Genomic DNA, 22,500 nt, shown 5'->3' on the forward strand with positions numbered 1-22,500 from the left:
GAAACAGGCATGTTAAGTGACTCTGTCAGCAAGGCTAAGCTGGGTGTCAGGTCTATAATCCTACAAACTGGCTGCCACTTGTGTTTTCAGTCACACACACACGCACGCGCACGCACGCACGCACGCACGCACGCACGCACGCACACACACACACACACACACACACACACACACACACACACACACACACACACACACACACACACACACACACACACACACACACACACACACACACACACACACACACACTCACTCACTCACTCACTCACTCACTCACACACACTGACCCTTTAAGTCTTTCTAACACAAACGCTATAAAACTGCTAATAACCTGCTGTCCAGCAGTCTGAAAAAGATCACATCTGAGAAAAACAAAAACATGTTGAACAGTGAGGTTCCCAAAGCCCCCTTCTACACATTTGTGGCTTAGAGTCACGGTCCTTTAAATGGTTCAGCTAAAGAGAATATTAAAAAACCACAAGTGGTTCTGGGAGTATTTTCTACTTACAGACGGCCATTAGGAGCATTAGTTTCATGCCACACACAATAATCCCTCCATATTTAGGCCCACAGGGCTCAAATCCACAGTTTCAATCCTGTTTCCCTTCCAGCTACTGCCTGCTCCACCTGTTTAAATATGTTCCTGAGAATGTGCTTGTGTGTAAGTTTTCGTTTGATTTGTGTGTGTGTGTGTGTGTGTGTGTGTGTGTGTGTGTGTGTGTGTGTGTGTGTGTGTAGATATGTAGATGTGTTTATGTAAAAATGTGTGTGTACGCATGCATATGCATGTGTGTACATACTGTATGTGTGTATGTATGCATGTGTGTGTAAGCGATATATGTGCGTATGTGTGTGTATATGTGTGTATGTATGTGTGTGTGGTTGTGTGTGTGTGTGTCTATGAGTGTGTGTGTGTCCGTAGACCGAGGCTGCGTCGGCCATTGGACCCCTCGGGCCAGAAGTCCCAGATCGTCCTTATTAATCACATGTGTGGCTCTGGCGGTCAAGCGAGATCCATTCACGGTGGAAAGCTTCAGGAATCACGAGCCATAATAAGCATCAGATGTTGCTGGAGAAGAAAAAAAAAAGCCCCCCAAAAAAAAAAGGTCTAGGGATGTAATAAAGACTTTTTTTTTCCTTCTTTCTTCTTTGCGTTGCTCTGAAAATCCCATTAGCAGTAGTGAAGGGGGCTCTGCTGCGCTTTAAGGGTCTGAAGCTAACAGGACTGTGTTGTGATTTTATTTAACTCTTTTCCCTCTTTGCCTCGTCCAGAGCGAGCGAACGAGCGAGCGAGCGAGAGCGGCAGAGCAGGATAGGCAGCTGCCTCCGAGACTGCAGCTCAATCAATCCCCCCCCCTAAGCCTTATTAAGGCAGGAATTTTAAAAGCTGTGAACTGACCTAAAAATAAACAGTATTTTTTTTCCCCCGCCAATACCAGACTTGCTTGGGGGTAGAGCGGCATCCACTGCAGCCAGGGGCACATGCACTGCGCACGCAGGTTGGCACGGTCAGGTGGCTGGGGTTGTGAGAGCGTCTGTGAGAGGAGGAATGTACGATCATGAGAGAGAAATACGAGCGCACAAACGGAAATGTTCAGGATACAGTAAAAGTGGGAAGACTGTATCGATATTGAGGCGAAAAAAAATGTAATCATGGCCCAAAAGGCCATGTTAAAAGTTTTTAGGAGGGAATCAAATATTACAAAAATAATATAAAATAGGCATTATTGGACGACGTCAGTTTGACAGCTCAGAGGGAGTAGCTTGAAAATAAAGTCATTTCCTTAAAAAAATTCCCTCCCATTATTGTCCACTTTGTTTGTCAGCTGGGGGGGGGGGGGGGGGGGGGGGGCGATAGCGTTTTTTTGCAACGTCCAAATATTTTTCAATTAAGTCTCATCCTCCCCCTCAAAGAAAAACATGCACTTATGGAGAAATATAGCAATGCAATTTAAATTCTTTGGATTGTAGCAATTCCTGACCACAGGGATATATCGAGAGATTCCTGCGGTGGTCATGTTCGCGGCGCTGCTACTCGCTCTTTATTTATGGGCGCACGTCGCGCTGGATTTACTGCAGTGTCACTGCCACTGTGGCTTGTGTGTCTTCACCATGAGTCAGGCGGCGTTGCCAAGTGGCTTTAGGTTCTCCTTTCATCAACTGTCTGGGCTGAGTGGATCCCTGGGAAGAGGATTCAGGCTCAGACTGGCGTGCCACCACTGTGTGTGTGTGTGTGTGTGTGTGTGTGTGTGTGTGTGTGTGTGTGTGTGTGTGTGTGTGTGAGCACAAGTGCACATGCATGTGCAAGCGTAAGTGCATGGTGTGTCTACGAAAGTGTACAAGCAACAAATGCGTGGGTGTGTGTATGTGTCAGGGAGTGTGTATGACTGAGTGTGTGACTTTTTTTTTGTGTGTGTGACAAGGCGCCCCAGGATAGACATCAGTGTCTTTCTCAGACAAAAAAAAGAGAGAGAGAGAGAAATATAAATCAATAGTCACACTGGCTAGCAGCCTGCTCACGAAACAGGGATCAGGTGATGAATATGGGCGCCTGGAGGCGGCAGATTGGAATCGATTAGGCCCAGGGACAAAAGCCCCTCTCTATCTCTTTCACACACACACACACACACACACACACAAAGCAGTACACTGGGGATTGATTCCTCCGTCCACAAAGTGACAGCCCGCTCCAATCAAGAGAAGGCAAAAAAAAAAGAACAATCTTTTAAACTAGCCCTAAGGTGGATAATCAATGCACCTGATCCCATTAATCAGCGGTAAGCATGGGTTTCATTATACAGAAGCAACTAACGCCATTAACTATTCGATTAATACAAAGCTGTGACGAAGGCTTTCTACGATCCAGGCAGACATAATAACAGAGATTTTAATGACACACTCACAAGCGCAATTTGCTTGGGTAAAAAATAGCGACCGTCTAAATCCGCGGGACGTCTAAATAGAGACCTAAACGCAGAATAGGAGCCAAATGATGTCCAACCATGAAACTTCTTTCCTTGAAAAGAAGAAGAGGAAGAAGAAGAAGAATAAGAAGAAATCACAGGCTTCAAAGTGTTTAACCAGTCTTCACATTCACAGTAACACCCCCCCCACACACACACACACACTTAAAAACAGAGGGGGAAAAAATCCTTCAGAGTGAGCAAATGTTACAAATTCCCATTGGAGAAAAAATGTATAATGACTGCAGAACTTCTGCAGCTCGTTAGGGCCAAATGAGTCTGCTACTCGTTTGACTGAGACGCTGCCTGGCTTCTTGGTGTGACTCAGACTGATTTGATCAGGAAGTAAAGTCCTTAGAAAAACACTGCACCTCATAGGCAGGGGGTAGCAAAACCACAACAAGAACTACAACTAAACAAAAACAACCAACACCCTTACATTCAGCTACACACACAAACACAATCACATACACATTAATGCTCACACACACACACACACACACACACACACACACACACACACACACACACACACACACACACACACACACACACACACACACACACAGACACAGACACAGACACACACACACACACACACACACACACACACACACTCTACCCTAGTGGAGTGGTAAGCTGGGACCAGGGAGGGTGGTTCACAGGAGGAGGGGAAGGAGACTGGTGGAGTGATTAAAAAACTTCAAACACAAGAGCAGGAGAGGAAGGTGGATGTCTACGCTTCTCTCAGCCGTTGTAAAGTGCCGTCGACTCAACGGCAAACTCCCAGGAACAGACGCTAATCTTGAGCCTTTTGTCTTCACGGCGGTTCAACATCTGAAAATGTTAGGCTGGTTTATTATTTCATTATTTTTTTTCCTCTCCTTCCATCCCTCCACACCCTCTCTCTCTCTCCCTCCCTCTCTCTCTCCCTCTCTCTCTCCCTCCCTCTCTCTCTCCCTATCTCACCCTCTCTCTCTCTCTCCCACTCTCTCTCTCTCCCTCTCTCTCTCCCTCTCTCACCCCCTCTCGTTTTCTACAACTGTTACATTTCACTGCAATTTTTCATCTCCATTGACAGGATTACAACCCATGACTGAGGGTGGGATAAAGCTACTTGATAGCATGTGTTACATCAGTTGATCTGTAATGCCTTCTCTGAGGGGACCCATTTACAGCATACCGAATAGGCAACAGAAATGTCATCTGAAATGGGTGTTTGGCATTTTTGTCACAGAAGTCATGTTCAGTGAGGTGGGCACAACGGCCTGTGGAAGGAACACACACCTGGATGAACAGTCTGCGGCTGAAATATGGGGTATAAAGGGTCTAAAAGCTGGAGGAGGAAGAGGAGCAGCTTTAAACTCATCCCAAAAGCAGCCAGTGCCTTAGAGAGAGATGAAGGTGGTCCTCTCTGTGAGTGGCGGCTGTCTGTGGCACGTCTCTCCCCCAGGTCCTTCGACGACCCCCCCCCCCCCCCCCCCCCCCCCTGAGGACTTGTGACTGCCGGGCATGGGGGGTAGAACCAGCCAAGGCACACATCAAACAAGAGCCCCCCCCTCCACCACCACCACCACCACCACCCCTCCCCGCCAGGACTCTCGTGCCACTTTCTCTCTCCTCGCCCGCCCGAGCGTCTCTCTCACCAAAGTGCTGAAAATAGGTCAGGGTTGTTAAGGAACACCCATGCTGGGAGTGTATTTTTAAACGGGCCTCTTTCTGAGAACTCAAAATGAGAAAATGAGTTCACTCATCTCATGCCTTCAAGTCCCCCTTTTGATAAGTAGATAAAGTTTTTCAGAGGGGTGTGGGGGGGGGGGGGGGGGGGTGAGCTAGGGAGTGTCCCTCACCTTTGTGATCCGATACCCCCAGGAGGATGTGTGTGGGCCCGCGGCTTGGCCCTCAACAAAGAGCCGTACAAATGACACTTTCGCCTCAATTACCTCATATTAAGTTAAAATGTCATCCGTGTGTCACCAAATATGAGGACACAAAAAAAAAAAGGCGAGTGAACGGAACAAAACAAACCGCTTTTTTTTCTTCTTCCCCCCCCCCGACAAAAGAACAAAGCAGCGAAGCGGGGGGCCAAACTGCCATTAGAACAGCGGTGCTGTAGTTTCAGTGTCAGTGTTGATATCATCTCAATGAGGGGGGAAACTGAGACCGCTCTTCAGAGGATGTGCCGCAATGGCTTCCTTTGTGACGGCCCAAGTGCGGACAGATACATGAGGTGCTAATATGGCCACCCAGCGACTCCGGCAGGATATGCGAGGACGCCGACGAGTGACGTTAGCTTGACTGGGTCGCTTGGCTGCGAGCGGAGACGGCGAAACCACGGCACACATGTCGGGCTCAGTGTTTTAGATCACATATATAATATCACACCGCCGACGGGGTCGCTGAGAAACTTTGCGAAGCGTCACTTGGATCTTAGTTTACTTTTGTTTTAGTAGAATTTTATACAGGCTGTCACAGATCAGACCTTTTTTATGGTCATAACTATGAGAAGTGTTCGAAATGTGTTGAGAGGGTGTTCAAACTTTGCTTAATGTTTTCCGTCACCATCTAACTCAGCTTGTCGTCTTTCCTATTTCAAATCGTCTAAGTCACGCTTGCCTGCTTATGACTCATGAAGTGATATACTGAATGAACTTTATATCTGTTATTTCTCAGTTTTCAAAAATATTGAGAAACAGGAGTCCATTAAGTCTAATCAAACGGCCTACATCCAGTGAGAATAGAGCGGATCATGGATGGAAAATATCATGGATGCAAAATAAACAAAATCCCCTGTAAAGAATTATGAAAATGTTTTGTATGAGCATTCGAGCAGTTCCATCATTTTATAGAAGGTTAGGTGTTGATGGAGAGTGAGGTGCCTCCTGATGGAAGCTATTGTTCCCATACAAGACTGCCTTTTTTATGTGAACACCCTGGGGATGGCCTGGGGGGTGGTGGGGGGTCCTCAAACTGTAAAAACGAGCTCTCAAAGTTTTCTGACATCTCCATTCCTATCACACACCACTTTTCAATGATCTCACCATGTCTGCATCACCGGGGTCACCCAGAACAGACCTCACTTTCCATTGATATTGGGCCTTCGTCCTGGTGTCAGATCCCCCGCACAGACTCAGTCCCACTCACCTCCGACCGCTCCATGTGTGTAGAATTAAGACAAAGACAGAGGTCCGGGGGGCATCTGTATTTTTAGTGATAGTGATTACCCTTCACGGGGGAGCTGTCGAAAGGTGGCTGTCGATTGACATGTCAGGCACCTTATGCTCAGACGCAGCTGGTTTAACGTGCGTCTGCACGCATTCCAGGGATTGGCGGAATGAGTGTCTGTGGATCTGGGGTCGCATGGGTTAATGCCGAAACAGATGTATGCGGATAAACGCGCTAAAGAGCCTGCTTGCAGACTAGATGGTGATTATGAGTCTCGCCGTCTCAGTCTGCCATTAACATGAATGCCTCCCATGGGCGGGTAAGTGAGATGCCATGGGCCTTAAAAGTGCAGTGTCCTCTGGGGGATAAGTATGTACTGTGTGTGAGATGCTATGGGCCTTAAAAGTGCAGTGTCCTCTGGGGGATAAGTATGTACTGTGTTACGCTTGAGGGAGAGCCATGCAGATGTGGAGAGCCCGGGTCTGCCTTTAAAATATATATCAGCTCAGGGGTCTCCTGACACAAACTACAGGGGGGCCGGGATTATGTTTCTTCTTTCCCCTCTCTCTTTCTCGACTCTCTTTTCTTTTCTTTTCCTCTCTCTCTCTCTCTCTCTCTCTCTCTCTCACACACACACACACACACACACTCTTTCCTATTCTTTGTGTACTTTCGCTCTCCCCCACCTCCCCTATCTTGCTGAGCTGGGAGACTCTGCTCTACTCACATCTCAGCCATGTTGTCGGGCAGGTTGGCAGGGATGGCCGTCAGTCCCTTCCCCCGGCAGTCCACGATGTTGTTGCTGCAGGTGCACATGGCGGGGCAGGAGCCGGCCGACAGGCTGCAGGACGGGGCGCCGGCGTTCTCCGCATGACCTGGAGGGAACACAGGGTACCGCAGGTAAAGCAGCGATAACAACATGGCTAAAGGGAGCAGGGCTAAACACGCAACACTTCACATGCAGCTTCACGGAGATGTAAAAGCTTTTACTTTTCACTGCTATGGCAGAGGAGCCGTGCGGCAGGAATCATACTTTTAAGAGGTTTTAACCCTGACACTGGTGAATAATTCACAATGGGATGTGTGTTTAGTGTGTGTGTGTGTGTGTGTGTGTGTGTGTTAAGTGTGTGTCATGCATTCACACTTGGTACACTGGGTTCCATACAACGTGTACCCTTGGGTCAAGCGATGAGGCGCTTTAAGGTCACAGAGCCGTGTGCCGCGTTAAGTGACGCCTCCTTCAGCGCCGCAAGGGACTCTGGGAAAACGGCTGATGGTGCCGATTCATTGGTCAAGAAAAAAATCAGATTAGGGTCTTCGGGGGAGTTGTCATGAGAACCGTACAGGAGCGCGGACATAATGGGGGTGAGGGGGACAAACAGCTTCTCTTCATGTTCATGAAGATTATCCCTCACGTGCCTCTCTGGACACAGATGGGATGGGATGTGTTTCCTACGTAAGCACCTGAGCTACAATCTACAGTTCACGATTATTTAAAATCACCCTGACACAACACCATAATAGATGCCAATTATAAAGTAGTGTTTCCGAAGCCATTTTGGACTCTTGGGTTGAGGACTCCCTCAGGATTGTCTTAAGGACTGTCATAAGAAATGTCTCCCGACGTAATGGGGTGTGCGGGGAGGACTTGTTAATTTAATCCATTGATCTGGTTGCGCATCACTAGATTTGTGCTCCGTGAAGCACTTCTGCCAGGAATACTCTGAATTGTGCAAGTTCAGCTCTTTCATTCTTACACTTGCGCTTGTTCTTGAAACCAAAGGCACCATCATTTGCATATCGTATACACCTCCCTTGACATTCTCCTCCGTTACCTTTTTTTTCTTTCTCCAATAACACTCTCACTCTGTCAGAAGTAGTGCATGCGCTCCACAGTATTCACAGCAGCCTAACCCAGAAAGGCAATAAAACAGACTTTTAAATGTGCTAATTTGCCTTGCCGCCTTATAAATCTACAGGGTTTTGGGTTTCATTTCGGGTTTTTTTCACTCTCTCTCTCTCTCTCTCTCTCTCTCTCTCTCTCTCTCTTTTGAAAAGCATGAATATTTGATTGGCGCTCTCTCTGAGTTCTGGTTTAGCTGGCTGCAACAGGGGGCTGCCTACTGGTTTATTTATAACTGGAAACCCATCCAGCGGACTGGGAGACGGCATGGCGTGCTGCGGCCTCAGCACAGGGACCAGAGGAGCTGCCTGGGAAACAGGAACAGAGAGAGGGACACAGAGAGGGAGAGAGAGAGAGAGAGAGAGGGAGAGGGAGAGAGAGAGAGAGAGAGGGAGAGAGAGAGAGAGAGAGAGAACAAGAAGAATAGGGAAAGACGAGAGCCGGGCAGGTGAAAAGAAAAGGAGGCGAAGAGAGAGATGAGGAAAGAAAGAATAGTAGAGTTAGACAAAGAGAGAGGGAGAGAGATGGGATAGAGGGAGGAAGCTGAAGAGGAAGACAGGAATAGCCAGAAATGAGAGGGAAAGTCGAAGATAAATAACAAGAATTGGGAAAAGAAAAAGGGCAAAGTCTGAGTGAGTAAAAGAGAGAGAGAGAGACAGAATAAGAAAGGGCCAGCAGACGAAAAAGGGACTAGCGTGAGTAGAGTGTCGTGATCCTAGAAATACCAGGCCGGCCTGGCAGAGGCTTCTCAGCGGGGATTAACAACTCAGACCGCGGGAGCATGAAAATGAATTTCCAGCACTTCCACGCCGCTCCCGCAAGAGAGCCCAGGATTAACTCGTTGCTAAGTCAGACGTAAACCCATGTCCTCTATTGCTGTGGCTGTTCCGTTCGTAAACAAGGCCAAGCACTTACATGCTTAGCACAAGACCTGCTGTCCTAGGCCTTAACACGTCTACTACTGCTGCTGCTGTCTACCGTATCTTTATGCATGACAAGGAGACCTCCCGTATCAGTGCATTCTCGGCTCACTTGGAGTGCCGCACTATTAAAATTCTGGCACCAACTCATGGCCCATTGACTTAATGGCCGCCGTTTAAGTGCTTCACTTACCTCAGAGGTGTGTTCTGGGGTCACATGGAATAATGGAGATACACAGATAATGTTAGTCTACGACAAATTGAGAATAAATGATATCTTGTGAGTGGAGGTAGAGGAAAGTTGCCCTAATGAGCTGGCTGCCTTGGTTGCGATAAGAGCATTTATGATTGAACATGATGAGGAGATGGCGACTGGGGAGAGCAAGGTTATTCTTGCGTCGAACGGCAAGCTGTTGTGCGCTGTAATTAGAACGATTTTTTTTTCCAATCGTAGTCCAGGGAGGGGGAGTGAGTCTGCAAAGGCCTGTGTTTCCACTATTGTGCAGATTTCTTGTTTCGCTAGCAACGGCACCAAACGACTCTCCTCCTCCTCCTCCTCCTCCTCCTCCTCCTCCTCCTCCTCTCTTCGTCGACTCAAAACAGGAAATAAGAGAAGGACGGGGGGGGGACCAGCGGGCAGCCGACCGAGAAGTTCTCCTCCGTCAGCCTCCATCCTCCGCGCTTCCTCCTCCTCCTCCACCAGCACCACGTGCCTCCATCACCCCTCCCTCCACCCACGCCCCCAAAATCCCACGCAGGTGTCCCGGCACTGATACGCACCCCCCCCCCCCCATCCCCTCCTCCAAGCGAAAGCAGAGAACATGCGACTGTGTGCCAGCGAGGCACTCTCTAATGATCGCCTCGCAGAGAGTTCACTCGCTGGTCAGGCCTCTGGTGGTTCCCTGCTCTGTGTGCGTCTCTCGGCACATATTTGTGAGAGCAGCAGTACACTGGGCCGCCTCAAATTCCTTACGAAGAACTGTTCGAAGCGCTTTTTTTTTTGTCTTTTGTCGAGAAGTCAAAAGGTTCCCGATGAGCACTAACGTCTGTCATTTATTATACCGAGTGTTTTTTCTTAGGGCCCAGCCGGTTATTAAGGACACATTTAGTCTTTTTTCTGGCCAAAAAACACTGTGAAACCAACCTTCGTCCTGCTCGACCTGGATCACATTCACAGGCTCTGTTCACATCCGATAAACAACTGTCATGGATTTCGAAAACAATTTTGATCGATGGTCTCCAGTGACAAATCTGATGTTTCAATAGGCAGAGTACTCGCGCCACCAGGCCTGCACTCCCCATCGTCAGCCATGGCGTTCTGACACAATATCGTGTGACTCTGGGTAATCGACCAGTCTGCTGTTCTGCGTCAGTCGGAGCCCACTGGGTAGCTCTGTTTCCAGCCCAGGGCTGCCAAACTTACTGCAGAGTGAGAGTTTTCTATCTCACATCTCACCCACAAAGAGCAAGGATACTGACCAGTGATTGAGCACAGGGGTGTAACAGTACACGGAATAATAAGACTGAATAGTGATTCGTTTGAAGTGCGCCTACTTTCGTAAAAGGTAATGCTATATCAGTTAAAACACTGATGATGTCACACAAGCTCCAGAAAAACAAACCAAAATGGAACAACACACCCTGTATTTTATAGCTCACGATATCTGATCATGTTAAAATCGCGTGATTTTTCCACCGGATTCAACCCTTCCTTGCTGAAATAACACAGACACTGATACTCTCACTTCTAATGACTTTGAAAAATAAATAATAAAATAACAATATCTGCCACACGGCCCTCCTCCGCAGTGACACACTTCCACCACTGGGTGAGACCCCCCCCCCCCCCCGACCCCCCTGTCGATGAATACTTCATGCGCTGTCATGCTACATGGATGCATGGAAATCAGCCGCCTCACAAAAGGGACTTGCCCCTCGTCCCGGTCCCCAAACTCCGCTCGACTGCCCCGACACTCCTAAACACAACTGATGTGCCGGCCTGCCGCTGTGCCCATTTCCCCCTGTAAGTGGAGTAGGTCTCCTGAGGACCCTGCCTCTGAGTGGAGCCTGTGTGTGTGTGTGTGTGTGTGTGTGTGTGTGTGTGTGTGTGTGTGTGTGTGTGTGTGTGTGTGTGTGTGTGTGTGTGTGTGTGTGTGTGTGTGTGTGTGTGTGTGCGTGCGCTCGCGGGGAGGCCAGCTGCGTTTGGATCCCGCCACTGGAGGAGGAGACATCCGCTCCGACAGAAACAGGCTGCTCCGACGGTACGAGTTCTCAGCTGCAGGCTTGAGGGGGGGGGGGGGGGGGGGGGCTGATGGATCCGTGCCCACCACTGGGCACCAGAGGAGGGGACACGCTGGGGCAAAGATAGCAGCACTGGGCACCAGAGGAGGGGACATGCTGGGGCAAAGATAGCAGCACTGGGCACCAGAGGAGGGGACACGCTGGGGCAAAGATAGCAGCACTGGGCACCAGAGGAGGGGACATGCTGGGGCAAAGATAGCAGCACTGGGCACCAGAGGAGGGGACACGCTGGGGCAAAGATAGCAGCACTGGGCACCAGAGGAGGGGACATGCTGGGGCAAAGATAGCAGCACTGGGCACCAGAGGAGAGGACACGCTGGGGCAAAGATAGCAGCACTGGGCAGCAGAGGAGGGGACATGCTGGGGCAAAGATAGCAGCACTGGGCACCCGAGGAGAGGACACGCTGGGGCAAAGATAGCAGCGGCACTGAGGAGCTCTTCTCTTCTCAGGCGTGTGCTCGGCGACTCAGGCCCAAGCTGAGAACCCTGATCCTGAACCCACACCTGCACCCACAGCTGCATGGAGATGACCTTGTCGGCCATGCTGGTTCCCATGCAACATCTGCACACACACACACACACACACACACACACTCAGACACACACACACACACACACACACAGACACACACACACACACACACACACACACACACACACACACACACACACACACACACACACACACACACACACACACACACACACACACACCGGCCCCTGATAGTCCTAACAGGTTAGGGTACCCTGCACCCCTCGGAGTGACTAACGCACCATCTGGCCTCTTTGGCTGCATTACCTCCAACGCTGGCAGAGAGTCAAACGCTTGTGCTATCTCTTTTATGTGAGTCAGGGCGGGGGGGGGCGGGGCGGGGGGGTTGTGGGGGGGCTGCTGTTCTGCCAGCTGCCTCCCGAGCGAGGTGTGGGAGGATGAGAGTGGAGGGGGGGGGGTATTTGCTGTCAGGGGCGGGGGGGTCCATCAATCGGGCGGCAAACTGCAGAGGGCCCTTCAACTGAGCGTTCACAGGAGCAGCTGACCTGCCAACTCCTGGAGCCGCTTTAAAGAGTAGAGACCGGGGCCTACCTCCCCCACCCTCCCCACCCCCTCCCACAGGACCAGCGCTTTAAAGAGTAGAGACCGGGGCCTACCTCCCCCCCTCCCACAGGCCCAGCCTGTCAGGTGTGATTAGCTGCTCCTCTCACAGAGCTGACAGGGTGATGTGGGACAGGCAGAAAGGGTAGATGGAGACAGCCGCAGTGAGAGGTGTGTGTGTGTGTGTGTGTGTGTGTGTGTGTGTGTGTGTGTGTGTGTGTGTGTGTGTGTGTGTGTGTGTGTGTGTGTGTATGTATGTGTGTGTGTGTGTGTGTGTGAAGTGAACACAGTGAGGTGAAATGTACAACAACCGTCATGATGTTCTCCCCCCCCCCCCCCCCCACCCCACCCCACCCCACCCTAGCAGGGTCGTACCTGAGCAGGAGAACTCGTGCTTCTGGATCTCGGCCACGTTGAGGCCACGGAGGGGGGCCGGGGCGGAGCACTGGGTGAACAGGCCCACCGTGGGTCTCTGGCGCAGCCACTGGGCCAACCAGGACAGGTGGCAGTCGCAGTGCAGGTTGTTGGAGTGGAGGCGGCTGGAGAGAAGATATTTGATCATTTGATAATTCATTATGAAAAAACACACACATAATTTACCTGCTATAATTTAAGAGTAAACCTCATTCATAAATGCAATAAATAAACACTGTTCTGTATTTTTTATGTAAAGTTATGGAAATAACGGCATCATCTGTAACAATTTGATCACATTTTGCAATCTGAGAGATTCATTAATATTTCACGTTACATTACATTAATCATGTGTCACAATGCTGATACCCGTGAGATTTCTTTCCTTCCGAATCCTAATTTGTTATTTGATAGTGTTCTGCATGTTTTCCACTACCTGTGCAATCCCTAAGGAATGTGCAGCGTGGCGTCTTGTTCCCGACGGGTGGAATCAGCCAAAACCTCTTATGTTCCTGTCAGTAGAAATGGCCGCCGGAGCCATACGAAAACTATAACCCCCCAGGGCCTGGTTCCCATTAAAACCATTATGATCCATTCTTCCTCAACGCCATTATCTTTCCACATCTTTGACAAAACCAGGAATGTTCATCTCCGAATATAACTGTGGAAACTGCAGCCATTTCTCGCTCCGGGCTCCCATAAGCCGCCCAGAGCTCCAAAACCATGGCAAATAAAAAAAAACCCAGACGAGCATCAAAACTGTGGTGATTGTAAGAGAGTTTTTGCCAACATAATTGTTTTAATTCATACATGCTTGCACATTTTGTAAATATATTTAGACAATAGGTTTGTGGGGGTATTTATTTCTGGGACAGTTGTTCTGAGTGTTCCTCGGATCGACTGAGGAAATGGTCTCTGGCGGGCCTGCAAACCCAAATGTGGGCTATGGCTAGCCACCAAAATTGCAAGGAATGACACAGTGTGTGTGTGTGTGTGTGTGTGTGTGTGTGTGTGTGTGTGTGTGTGTGTGTGTGTGTGTGTCTAGTTGGATATAACCAGCATGGGACCTCCGTGGTTTCGCCTGCTACACTGTAGCCCGCTGAGTGTACTAAAAAGATGGAGGTCACTGGGTATATAAGATGTCATAAAACCCCGTTGCGGCTTGGAGTTTGGCTTAATGTAATTGCCCTAATCTTCAATGATAACTTTAGCTCCTCTCTTTTAGGCTCTGCAGACAATGAGCTGGGAAATTGAGCCAGGCAGCGAAATAAATGCCTTTTGATGCCATCAAGTTTGAAAACTTTTTATTTGTTTGTTTTACTTCTTGTTTTTAATTTTAACTCTCGTCAATTTTTTTCCTCACCCACTGGCAGCGACTACTTTCTGCATGTTCAAAAAGGACACGGAGATTTAGGCAGAAAAATGGATCTATTTGGGGGGGCTACTTCTTTGGTTCTGCAACAACAAGCCTTAAATAAGGTCAAGCTAAAGCACTTAATGATCTGTTGAGAATGAGAGGGCGTGTTGCGTGTTTAGTGCATGTGTGTTGTGCAGCGATGGAAAATAAGCGATGACACTAGCAATGAAACTCGGGGGAGGTCGGTTAGCGGAACTCACAATGTCCGCAGCTTGGGCATGTGGTTGAAACTGGAGACGGGGATACTGCTGATGTTGTTGTTGTTCAGGGTTCTGCGGAGCACACAGGGAAGAAGAGAACATAACAATTAAGACGAGTGAATCATCTGGCCCTAAGGCCTGTTAGTGTGAAACTCTCTCTCTCTCTCCTACCAGCACGCGCTCCCCCTTCCTCTGCCCATGCCGGGGGAGACCAGCACGCGCTCCCCTTCCCTCTGCCCATGCCGGGGGAGACCAGCACGCGCTCCCCTTCCCTCTGCCCATGCCGGGGGAGACCAGCACGCGCTCCCCTTCCCTCTGCCCATGCCGGGGGAGAGTTCCCATCCTGCTAGTGTCTTCTCATCCTGCCACCCACCCTCTACCTTTGCGGCACCTTTTCCGTTTCTCTTCCTTTCCCTCCTTTCTTCCTCTTGTTCCTTCTCTTTTTCTGTCAGTGTCACCCCACGGGGAGAGCCATCCTCCACCCACGCAGATACAGAGAAGAGGGAGCCCAACCCAACCCACAGAGTTATAGAGTTATACTTCTTCCTCTGAAGCTGCCTGCAGTACTGACATGGCCTCTGCTGCCTATACCACCACTATACAACGACTGTGCTTTACCAACCAATTTCCCCTATAGGTCCCCTACACACTGATGGGCAGATGTACTAACGCGTTAGTGCCCGTTTTAGGCATAATTCCGGCATCATTTTGGCATGGCATATATGGACAGACCGCTAAAACAGCATTCTGCAAGGAGTGACTGATACGTATTCTTTTGTATGAATGAAAATGCGATCAGCCACAGGTTTAGTGCATTCAATGTAAACTGAAAAGCATAGCGTGCGCTTTCTGCGGACTGGCCGAGTCGAGTGGCTGTTTTCGTTGTACTCTCTAACGTACGTACGTACATCTGCCCCTGAGACTCCTACATGCATGGGGTATGTTGTTCTGTTGGGTGACGTCTTTGTGTGCACAGTAACTGGCAGTCAGTCAGATGCAGGTGATTCTCTCAGGACTCGTTGGAGGGGGGGGGGGGGGTGACAGCCAGGCCCCTCCCGCTCCTTGGGTCCCAGCTGTGCTTTGCGCCGAGCGGGTCATTTCAATCAGGCACCTCCCTGGCCCTGCTTCCCAAAGGGCCTCCCCCACTCCTCCCCGCCTCCGTCATAAACAAGCAGCCATCACAAAGCCATATGCATATTTCACATCTCGGTCGCATTCCAATCTCCTCCTCGGGCCCCACCTAAATTAATGGTCCATGCCGATGATTAAAGCCCTTTGGGCGCATGGAGGCGTGAGCCCTGAGATCTTTATGTCAGTGGCAGTTATTAGTGCAGTGTCACTCTCTTAATTTCATAAAGTGCTTTCAGATAATGAGATGAGATGGGGAGGTGTGTGTGTGTGTGTGTGTGTGTGTGTGTGTGTGTGTTTGGGGGGGGGGCTGTGGTTGTTTTTTTGTGATGGTGGTCGCTGTTTATGGTGGTGGTGTAGGCTGGCAAGTCGGATACTCACAAAACCTCCAGGCCCCGCAGTGCTCGGAAGGCGCCGTCCTCGATGCAGGCGATGTGATTCTTGTCCAGCTGACTGCAATGAAAGGAACACGAGGAAGAGTGATTGTGTTATTCGCCCGGGCCCCGAATCGATAAACATGAGCTGTTCCAATATACTCGAGACGGGGGCAATTACGGCAACACGGTTCCCATCCACCGCTCGCCGGGGCCGTGATTACTGCTGCGGTGCACAATGGTAATCATTCCCATAAGCAAGCTGTAAGTATTGACTCGGAGTGAGGTACAGTCACTGCACCGTGCCTACTGAAGTCGATAGCGATATACGGCTGTCGCTGTTGATCACATAAGCGCGGGCGGGTGTATGAGAAAACCTGAGGGGAGGTTGACAGGGAGAGGGATAGGAAGGGGGGGGGGGGGGTGTGTGTGTGTGTGTGTTTGTGTGTGTGAGTGTGTGTTGGGGTTGGGGGGGGGGCTGAGACTAGGGGGGTGGTACGTCTGCTCCAGTTATTCGACTCAGACGACATGAAAAAGAAGGACTCCGGTGAGACAGGGGTGAAATCGGAGGCAGCTTCTCCGATGACAAGTGTGCACTCGTCCGTGAAGTCAGGGGGAAATGGATGATGTATGCTCTGCTCCGCGAGATGCACTCCCTGAGAATTGATCTTGGACGAGACCTCAGCAGATCAGATAGAACAGGGCTATTCGAGCCCCAAAGAAGAATCAAAAGCATGCGGCTCAATGTCAATCAATGCCTCCCTGTCACCGGGACACAGGCCCGCACACCCAAAAGGGCGACAGACTCGTTATTTACATAAGAGGACAGCGGTGAGCCTAAAGGCTGTCTTTTAAAAGCACTGAATCGTGATGCTTATACAATCGTAAAGGGAAGCACTTACAGGTTCTTAATGTCTGTGGCCCCACGGAAGGCCTTCCTGGGAATGGCCTGGATGAAGTTCTCACTTAGATCCCTGCAGAGAAAAAAAAGCATTACATCAGTCACGACTTGACACACACACACACACACACACACAGACACACACAATAAGAATCAGCAATGGCTTCAGACACACACAATAGAAAACTGTTTGAGGTCTCCTATCATCATTAGCACTTTATATACAGTATACAATATTGAGTGGTAGAGCTGGAATTCTCTTCTAGCCCTCAAGCAATTTCCTCCAGGGGTAATGATCTGACCGCCAAACAGAAAATGCCTGTGTTTGAAAGATTGTGTGAGACACGAGTGGTTTTGCTTCCCCCCAAACTTGAACAAAGACATTTAAAAATCTGTCAGCGGCCCAAAAAAAGGAGTCTTTAAAATTATTCACGATCTCGGGGCAGCATAGCCTGCATTCAAGTCATATCTAAGTAGCGGTACGTGCCAGCATTTTTTTCCACTTGAAATCTTTCAGTTGTCAGACAAACATGCAAAACACCAATTACAAGAGGCTCCAGTGTGGGGTCCCTTCAAGATTGATGGGATAGATGCAATTGGGCGAGCTTACAAAGGCCATTGATGGAAGTATTTGCGGCGAGCGAGAGGATAGAGAAAGTAGATGGGAGGGATAGAGAGATTGAGTATGAGGGAGAGGAGGGAAAATGAGTTTAATTAGCATGTTTAGCTTTTGTTTGGACACTAAACACTGGCCTTCATACTCTTAGAATGGAGAAAATCTTCCTCTTCAACCAACTTTAACATAAAAAGGTAAAAACGTTCCAAAGCGCTGCAGCATATATACATATTCGTCTAGCTCAGCATAGAGCATTGCACATACCGCAAGCAAATGCAATGAATACTGCAATCTATGCCTTCACAAGGCACTCAATCATATGCTCCAGACCTTCACATCAATCTTACGGAGTTAGACGCATAACAACGCAACCCTTTTGAACAGCAGAGATCTCACTGGTAACACCCAATGCCAATGCAGTCACCACTTTTCACGTCAAAGCCAGACATCCACAGCACGCTTCCACAATACACCGGTTCAACGAGCGCCTCGCACTCTCAAGCATATTTCCCCAGTGATTTATTAATCCTCAGACAGAGTTAAAGAGATTAAAATGTCGGTGCCACAATGACTGTTCTGTGGAATCTATCAAATCACTGGGTGGTTCGGTCTTCACGGTAGAGCAGCAATTAAAACAAGTGTGCCAGGGATTGCTGCGAGCATGTTGCAATTAACAATGGAATTTTTGCACATTTGATTCTTCTGTTTGTTTGGGTGTGCATTACAGTCACGTTCAACGTCGACCCAGTCTCACAGGAGAGAAATGTCTCCCAAATACTGTTTCGACATGCACACACACACACACCGTGCGGGAGAGAACCACCAAAAGCCAACGTCTCGTGAATGTTGTATTAGCAGATGATACAACTTGTTGCATCTTGTTTCATTCTTTAGGCTGATCGTGGTGAATTATGAATGTGTGTTTAACATGACTTGGCGTAGGAAAAGGGGGTAAATGATACATTGAAAGCAGTCACCTTAAATCAACTACTGGAGGAGACATTCAATGATCTTAACGACAGCACATTCCTCTCACATTGACATCAGCTTAGCTGGCTTACGTTCAACAAAGAAAATAAATACGGCCTCACAATGACGTATTAATGAACTCGTTCTATCTGCACGACTGTCCTTGGGCTGGTTTTTCCACCACACACACACACACACACACACACACACACACACACACACACACACACTAAAAGCATGTGATGTTTTAGTTAGCATGGGAATCGCAGCTGGACTAGAAGGACAAGTCAACTATTTACAATAGAGTTGCCATGATGAGGGGGCCAGACAGGGGATCCAGAAACTACAAGGGATGATTTGAGCGCAGCAGGGGGGTAGCAGAACAGACCAGACCAGCATCTGCTCACGCATATATCAATCCAGCAAATGTTCTTTTCATTCGCCTCATTATAATCTGATACACAAATGGGAAATGAATTACATTTTTGAAGGCATCTGTTATATGTAGCGAGTGTGTTTGTGTGTGTGTGTGTGTGTGTGTGTGTGTGTGTGTGTGTGTGTGTGTTTCATTTTCAAATCTTTAGTGTACGTCTTCACTGTCCCACCACATATTTTGAAGTCATTTTTCATTATTTTCTTGGAACGCAGTAAAAAGCTTTTGCTTTCTGTGCAGTTGTTTGTCTTTCCCTCCACGCTGCAGACAGTAAGCACCCACAGGAGTTAGGGTTTGCTCGGGTTTTATGGACACATCTTGCACTTATCATACAAACAGTGACAACTGGAGGGGAAAAATAGTTGCGTGAGAGGGGTGGGAGGAAGAGTTATTCACTGCGCTAGAAAACTCTCTGCTAAGTACAAGAAAATGCTTGTTCTTATCTTTTAAGGCATGTTATTTTTTGGGGTAAAGATACCAGATACATTCATTTTGTTCGTGTGGACAAATGTTATAGTACTGTGTGTGTGCAGACAGACAGGAATAGAGGGGGAAAGCGCCGATCTACCCAAATCTGAATATGCAATCCACTGAATATACAAAATTAGCATCCTAAATCCTGTTAGCATGCTCTAAAGCGATTGGCTGGAGCTTACAATGGTTTAGGCATGTTGATTTGAGTGGATTAAGATTTGGAATCGCGGGGGGCTAATTGTGTGTCTTGGAAATGACTAATGAGAAGGCTGAGGTCCTAAATGATGTGGCGTCTGCTTCCGCCAGGCCCTCTCTCTCTCTCTCTCTCTCTCTCTCTCTCTCTAACGCATAATGGAATAATTGTCATGGTTTGGGGTTTGGGGGCTCTGTGACTGCGCTCTTTAAGGATTTACTGGCCGGGCCATTGAAGCGCCAGCTCCAGCTCCAGAGGAATATTAAATTTAGCAGCTCCACATTTCTGAATTTACACGTATTAAAAAAGCAAAACAAGCCATTGCTGTGGGTGACCATGATGTGTTTTACATTGTTGGACGGTGGGGCGTTTCTTCTGGAACAATCTCCACTCGAGCTACCTTCAGACTATCAGTGTTGCAATCCCCGATCCAGGAGTGGAGTCACGCTGAGAAATTGATCCCATTTGATGTAGTGATGAGTACATATGAAGTCGACCGCAGAGAGACATGTTGGCTTTCTCCCTGCCTCGGATATTAACCATGATGCTTGTGGAATGTCCGCTGCAGGAAGGTTCTGGATGCTGGCCCAAAACCAGCAGCTATACGCGGCAAAGAACAGCGCCGTGGCGACACAAGTTGTTACGCTGACATAACGCACCCACTAAGATATTTCATGCATACTTTTCTTTTTCACAAAAAGAGGTGGTCATTTTCTCCTCTCTAGTTCATGTCTGTTTATTTCTGTTTCAGGGAAACTGTGTGTGTGTGTGTATGTGTGTGTGTGTGTGTGTGTGTGTGTTGGGGGGTAAAGTATGGGAATAGATTGCTGCTGGTGCCTGCACTTCTAAATGCATGTTCTAAAAGCGCATTCCTGTCAGCAGACCCTAAAGCATGCTCCTTGAAGAGGTGGTCCGTGGCGCCCCCCCCCCCCCCCCCCCCTCCCCTCCCCGCAAATGAGAGGGCACAAAGAGAGCAGAACTAATTGGGGCTGGAAGGAGTTTTTCGGAGTGGCGGTCCCCCGCGGGCTTTCGCCAGACAAGGGGCCCAGAGGTTATCAGATCCCCGTTCTGGAAAACAACAGCAGACAGCGGTAAGTCACACCACCAGCCACCGCCGCAATGTTGCCGTAGTTACCCCCCCCACCAACACCCTCACTACCCGCTTTTCCCCCCTTGTCTTGTAAATGCTTGTAATTACCCTGTGGAATTTACCCAGGCCACCGATTCGTTCGCATCAGCACGTATCGGCCAGATTGATTTTCACCTTCCGTCCCCCGCTGAAGGTTCGGGCACTCAGGCGGAGACAAAGCCAGAGATGCGTGTGTTTACGACGGTGGCCCCCGCTCTCTTTAGTTCAGCCACTCTGGCCCTCACAGCTGAGACACGGGCCCCCTCCCACACAACGACACCTCCGCTCCTTAACGAGACCAAAGTCAGTGACCCGAAGCCCACAGACCGGTTTCCAGTCCACTCTAAAGGCCGAAGGGCCTGCTCCACGTAAGCGTCGCTCCAATCATTATCAAGCACGGGTAATAAGGCAAGCCTCATAAGGGGCGAAAAACACTTTGTGGCCTTTGTTTCCAGAGGCCTGCAGCTGCCAGTCACCCGTAGGTGTGTCAGGGAAACCTGGTCTGGATTTACCCCTCAGAGCCAAAGCTGTGCATCACACTCCATGATTTTACGAAAGCCAGGTCACAGAGACCGTGTTTGCAAATTGCACGTTTGCAACTGTCCATCTTTCATGTAGTTCACAGCTCATTCCTTTTCGGGGGCCGTCACAATGAAGTCAACACACGTGTTTTCAGTAGTCGTTAGACGACTCGATCTTAACGAAATCGCCATCTTGAGAGGACATTAGTCTGTCCTGAACCAAAAGCCGACTAATTCCACTTAATCTGTCCCAGGAAATGCACTCTTGGCGGCGGGAACACCAAAGCCCGGGCCCTGGAAGGAATTAGCGTATTGAGACAGTCTGCGAGGCTCAGTAACCTTTCTTGACAAACTCTCCTCGCTCGCTGTAATTACAGCTCTGTGCATGTTGCAAGCATTGCTCTAGACCCCCATTAAGAGCTTATAGCAGTGTTTATAATGAAAGTTGCTGCTTGATCCAGGCCATTAACCTTTGATTGTATCTTATCTCAAGCCCTTTTAAAATATCTTCACATCTTCCTCCTCTTTACTAATCCAGACGCCGGTGCTAGCCCGGAGCCTAACTGAGATCTGCCTTTGGGATTGGTAAGCAGACTCGGGCTATTCCTAAGGGGCTGTGTGTGTGTGTGTGTGTGTGTGTGTGTGTGTGTGTGTGTGTGTGTGTGTGTGTGTGTGTGTGTGTGTGTGCGTGTGTGTGTGTAAGCAGACTCGGGCTATTCCTAAGGGGCTCCCACGGACTCCCGGAGAATACAGTAACCGCAGTGCTGGCTGAGCGTTTACCGCAGCACAATAGAGGCCATTGATTTCCTCACCATTTCACAACAGTCACACATTCCCATAAATTGTGAAGGGGAAAGGACGGAGCGCGCTGAGATGTCGGTATGCTTGTACGTAGTGGGATTGTGCACACCAAAACTGTCTTTAGGCTTAACACCATGCAATTTGCTACCACACGATCCAGGCAGATCGTGGTGATGACAATGGAGTGTTTTTCGACGGCCAAAGAGAAGACAAAAAAAATGTGACGAGGAAAGGAAGAAAAGCTTTCATGCTCTGACTCAGCATAATCTGCAAATAGAGCCAATGTGGAGATATACTGTGTACATTAACATTACATTAAAAGTGAAAATAGAAGATATAAGGGAGTAGAAAACACTTACAAAATAGACTAAGGCGAGATAATAAGTGAGGGCAGGTACACTGTGACTCTCAAACAGTGATAGGAAAGCATAGAGATAGCAAGGCTATATTATTTCACAGCACAGAGTGAGTGTATGTGTCCGACGTCTCCAAGGCCTTGACATGTAGCACATTTAGACAGCGAGCACAGCCCCGTGTTTGGCTCCGTGAGGAGAGTCCTTCTGAGAGCTCCTGAGACTGGAC

The 22,500-nt window shown here is 48.9% G+C and overlaps 1 protein-coding gene across 4 annotated transcripts in view; it reads right to left on the reverse strand.

The window, feature by feature from the left end:
* slit1a (slit homolog 1a (Drosophila)) overlaps window positions 1-22,500 on the reverse strand; it is a 116,698-nt gene that overhangs the window by 35,452 nt on the left and 58,746 nt on the right. For all 4 annotated transcript variants that reach the window (XM_031579007.2, XM_031579006.2, XM_031579008.2 and 1 more), the window contains exons 5-9: window positions 16,784-16,855; window positions 15,889-15,960; window positions 14,380-14,451; window positions 12,724-12,887; window positions 6,859-7,006 (exon numbers count right to left, since the gene is read on the reverse strand). In XM_031579007.2, the coding sequence (XP_031434867.1) occupies window positions 6,859-7,006; window positions 12,724-12,887; window positions 14,380-14,451; window positions 15,889-15,960; window positions 16,784-16,855 (528 nt within the window). The remainder of the gene's footprint in view (window positions 1-6,858; window positions 7,007-12,723; window positions 12,888-14,379; window positions 14,452-15,888; window positions 15,961-16,783; window positions 16,856-22,500) is intronic.

This window comes from Clupea harengus, chromosome 13 (assembly GCF_900700415.2).
Source record: "Clupea harengus chromosome 13, Ch_v2.0.2, whole genome shotgun sequence".
NCBI classification, from domain to species: Eukaryota; Metazoa; Chordata; class Actinopteri; order Clupeiformes; family Clupeidae; genus Clupea; species Clupea harengus.